Raw genomic sequence first — 3092 nt, forward strand, 5'->3', positions numbered from 1 at the left:
TGAACCCATAACCCCAGAAACCTGGAGTTATGTAACATCAGAACTATGCTTCTGGGGCCACAGTGCCACCCGCTGTAATTGTAACAAAGTGTGAATGGCCAAGGCAGATTTACAAAATTACGAAGCCCTATTCCACCAATGAGGAATAGCTGGAATCAAAGCATGGTAGGTACCTACCATGGTAGGTAGCATGAACTGTGATGACTTCTGTGGGTGTGTCAAGCTAAAGGAGCTCCAGAAAGAACACAGAGATTAAAGAGTTGTGGCAAAGCAGAGCTGCACGTTGTAATTTGTCAGCAGACCTGTTATCCACTTCAAATCATCAATTTGAAAACAAAAGAAAATCGCAGGGAAATTATCTTCGGGACAATGCTGTCTGTGTGTTTTTTGGACCTGTGGTTAAAGCAACTCTGGGTGTGTTTACTATGATCAAAACCAGCTGAAAACAGTGGATAAACCATGACTCTCTCCTGACTATATCCATTCATCTTTGTCCTGGTTGAAACAGACAGCAGCCCTTTCCCATAAAAAACTTATGAAAACAGGTTGGTTCACACCAAATTTTTAAGAATCCTGAATGCAACCAGCTAAAGAAACAAAGGTCATTTGGTCAAAAAAGTGTTAAAAAATGAACAGCCCCTGGTCAAATGTTTTTCTTTTCTGAGTAAAACTGTGTGACACTTCCTTCACACTGAAGAAACGCAAGAGGACGCTTCAGCATATCTTTGTGTCCAGTTTCTGCTTCTTTCTTGAGTCTGAGGCATTGGAAATGAGTACCAAAGTTATTTTATTATTATTAGTATTATTATTTATTATTATTATTTCACCACCGCTATTGTGTGTGTAATTAAAGGGCACAGAACTGTGTTCCATGTAGATGTATGTATTCACTTTGTTTTACAAAATCAACAAAATGATCATGATCATTCCTAGGGGGTATTTAACAGTGCAGGGTTTCTCAGTTTATGAGATAACTTCAGCTTTAAATCAGATGTGTCCAGCAGAACAACAGCTGAGGGACTAAGTCATAAATCCTGCTTTGTGGAACAGACTGCAAACAACTGTATAATTAATTTCATCATGCTTGAGCTTTGTTGGTAATTAATTAACACAGGTCCCAACATTCACGCTCTCTCTCCACACACACACTACTTACCCCCCCCCCCCCTCCTCTTCCCTCCACACACACACACACACACACACATACACGCACACGCTGGCGCCTGTCCTCTGCGCCCCTATTGGCGGAGACCATGAGAGGGCGTTCTCTGGCGCCGGTAACGTCATCCCTGATTCCTTTAAATCTCACACGTCGCGCTCAGCTGCTCAACACCGGCCACGCGCCCCTCAGAGCTTTATTCAGAGCACAGAAAGAGGAGCGCGAGAGACCAACTAACAAAGCTCACAAGGCTCGCGAGAGAAACCCGACAGATAAAGAACAAAGAAGCGCGAGATACAAGCGCAAACGTAACAAAAGCTCGCGAGAAAATAGACAAGAAAACGAACCAAACGCGCAGCAGCGATGTCTTCATTCTCCGAGAGTCGACGCGTGACGCCCCGCGTGCACGGCAGCGGCTTCGACACAGCGCGCAGAAAGCGCGCGGCTGCTCACATCTTCGAGCATGTGCGCGAAGACGCACTCGCTCGGCTCCTGCGGAAGGCGGGCGACGCCAAGGCAGAGGAGCGCGCGCGTACGGTGTTCGCGGCGGCGGCATCGCACGACCCCGGTGAGACGGCGCGCGCGCTCACGGCACTTCGGCAGCGCAAGAGAGACAAGTTCCTGCGCATCGCCGCCGCCGTGAGAGGCTTTCTGCGCGTGCGCTGAGCGAAGGAACATGGGATGAAGTCATTGAAACATTTGTATATTCACCAAAATCTATACAAAGCCCAGTGGTGCGTGGGCGCGCGCACGGAGCGGCTAACGTTACAGTGGCGAGGCCGCAGCGGACTGTCGCGAAGATGGAATTGAAAATGGGGACGTATATGCAACGGTCGCTGCAAACGGGCAAAAAGCCTGTAAACAGCCCAACCGTGACTTTTACTGAAGGACAACAGTGAACAAGCTCACGAAGCGGTGTTACAGCGGTTACTACACTGACCGCGGTTGCCTTGGAGACGCGTCCCTCTAGCACATGAGCCGAGGGCGATGACGCCAGAGTGGAACTTTATGGCATTCCCGCGCTTTTTTCGTTTTTCCTGAAGCCAATGAGACTGAGACACAAACTCTTATTACACTTTTGAAGGTGCCTCGTAACTACGAGAAGATGAAGAACATGCCTGTTTTATTACACCTCAGTTTTATATTTATAAAAATGCGCCTGTAAATGTTGTCACCTTTTGCCTCGTTTTCCTGTGTCATGACACATTGTTGTTATTATTATTATTATTATTTTTAATACTTAGAATCCAGTTGCAACTAATTTATTTGTTACAACTTTTTGGAGCTGTTTCACAATAAATTATTAACATTTAACGTCTCATTGTCTTCACCTTGTTCTTGTTATTCTCCAGTGACCGTTGGAAAGAGCATTAAAAAGAGCATACGAATCTTGATGGACTGTGTATACACTAGATTTCCAAAAGATTTTGACACCTACAATCTCAGAAATAAAGGTAGAGGTATATTATTGGTCATGAAAGGCACAAACAGTGAAAATCTACCTTTGTTTCCTAAAGGCTTATTAAGCTATCTTCTCCAGAAGAAGTGCTGAATATTTGGAATTTTTCACTATAGACATTTGTAAAATAGAAGAACATAATTCCTGGAGATGAAATGAGGTATTTTTTCAGAAAGTGTACTCCTCAGACAGGAGGTGGGGTGTCTGCAAAGTTCTAAAAAATGCAGTTTAAAATCTGCCTTACACTACAGGGTATGTACTTATACATCACAAAAATAAAATTGCTACAAGGTTCTTTGAGCCATGCCATGAGAACCACTGTTAGTTCCATTGGGAACCATTTTTGTTTGAGATGTGTGAGTGTGGAAAACCTTTTAAGGGTTTAAAAATCCATAACTTGAGCATATTCATTTAAACAATATTAGCAAAATGGTTCTTTATAGAACCAAACCTGTTTTGTTGCACCTTTGTTTT

General features: G+C 44.1%; 1 protein-coding gene across 1 annotated transcript; it reads left to right on the forward strand.

Moving 5' to 3' along the window:
* The first annotated feature begins 1327 nt into the window (after positions 1-1327).
* On the forward strand, positions 1328-2471 carry LOC136679472 (transcriptional and immune response regulator-like). Its single transcript, XM_066658002.1, has one exon. It carries the CDS (start codon positions 1523-1525, stop codon positions 1823-1825), a length of 303 nt encoding a protein of 100 aa, XP_066514099.1. The 5' UTR covers positions 1328-1522; the 3' UTR covers positions 1826-2471.
* Positions 2472-3092: the final 621 nt, after the last annotated feature.

Source organism: Hoplias malabaricus, chromosome Y (assembly GCF_029633855.1).
Source record: "Hoplias malabaricus isolate fHopMal1 chromosome Y, fHopMal1.hap1, whole genome shotgun sequence".
NCBI classification, from domain to species: Eukaryota; Metazoa; Chordata; class Actinopteri; order Characiformes; family Erythrinidae; genus Hoplias; species Hoplias malabaricus.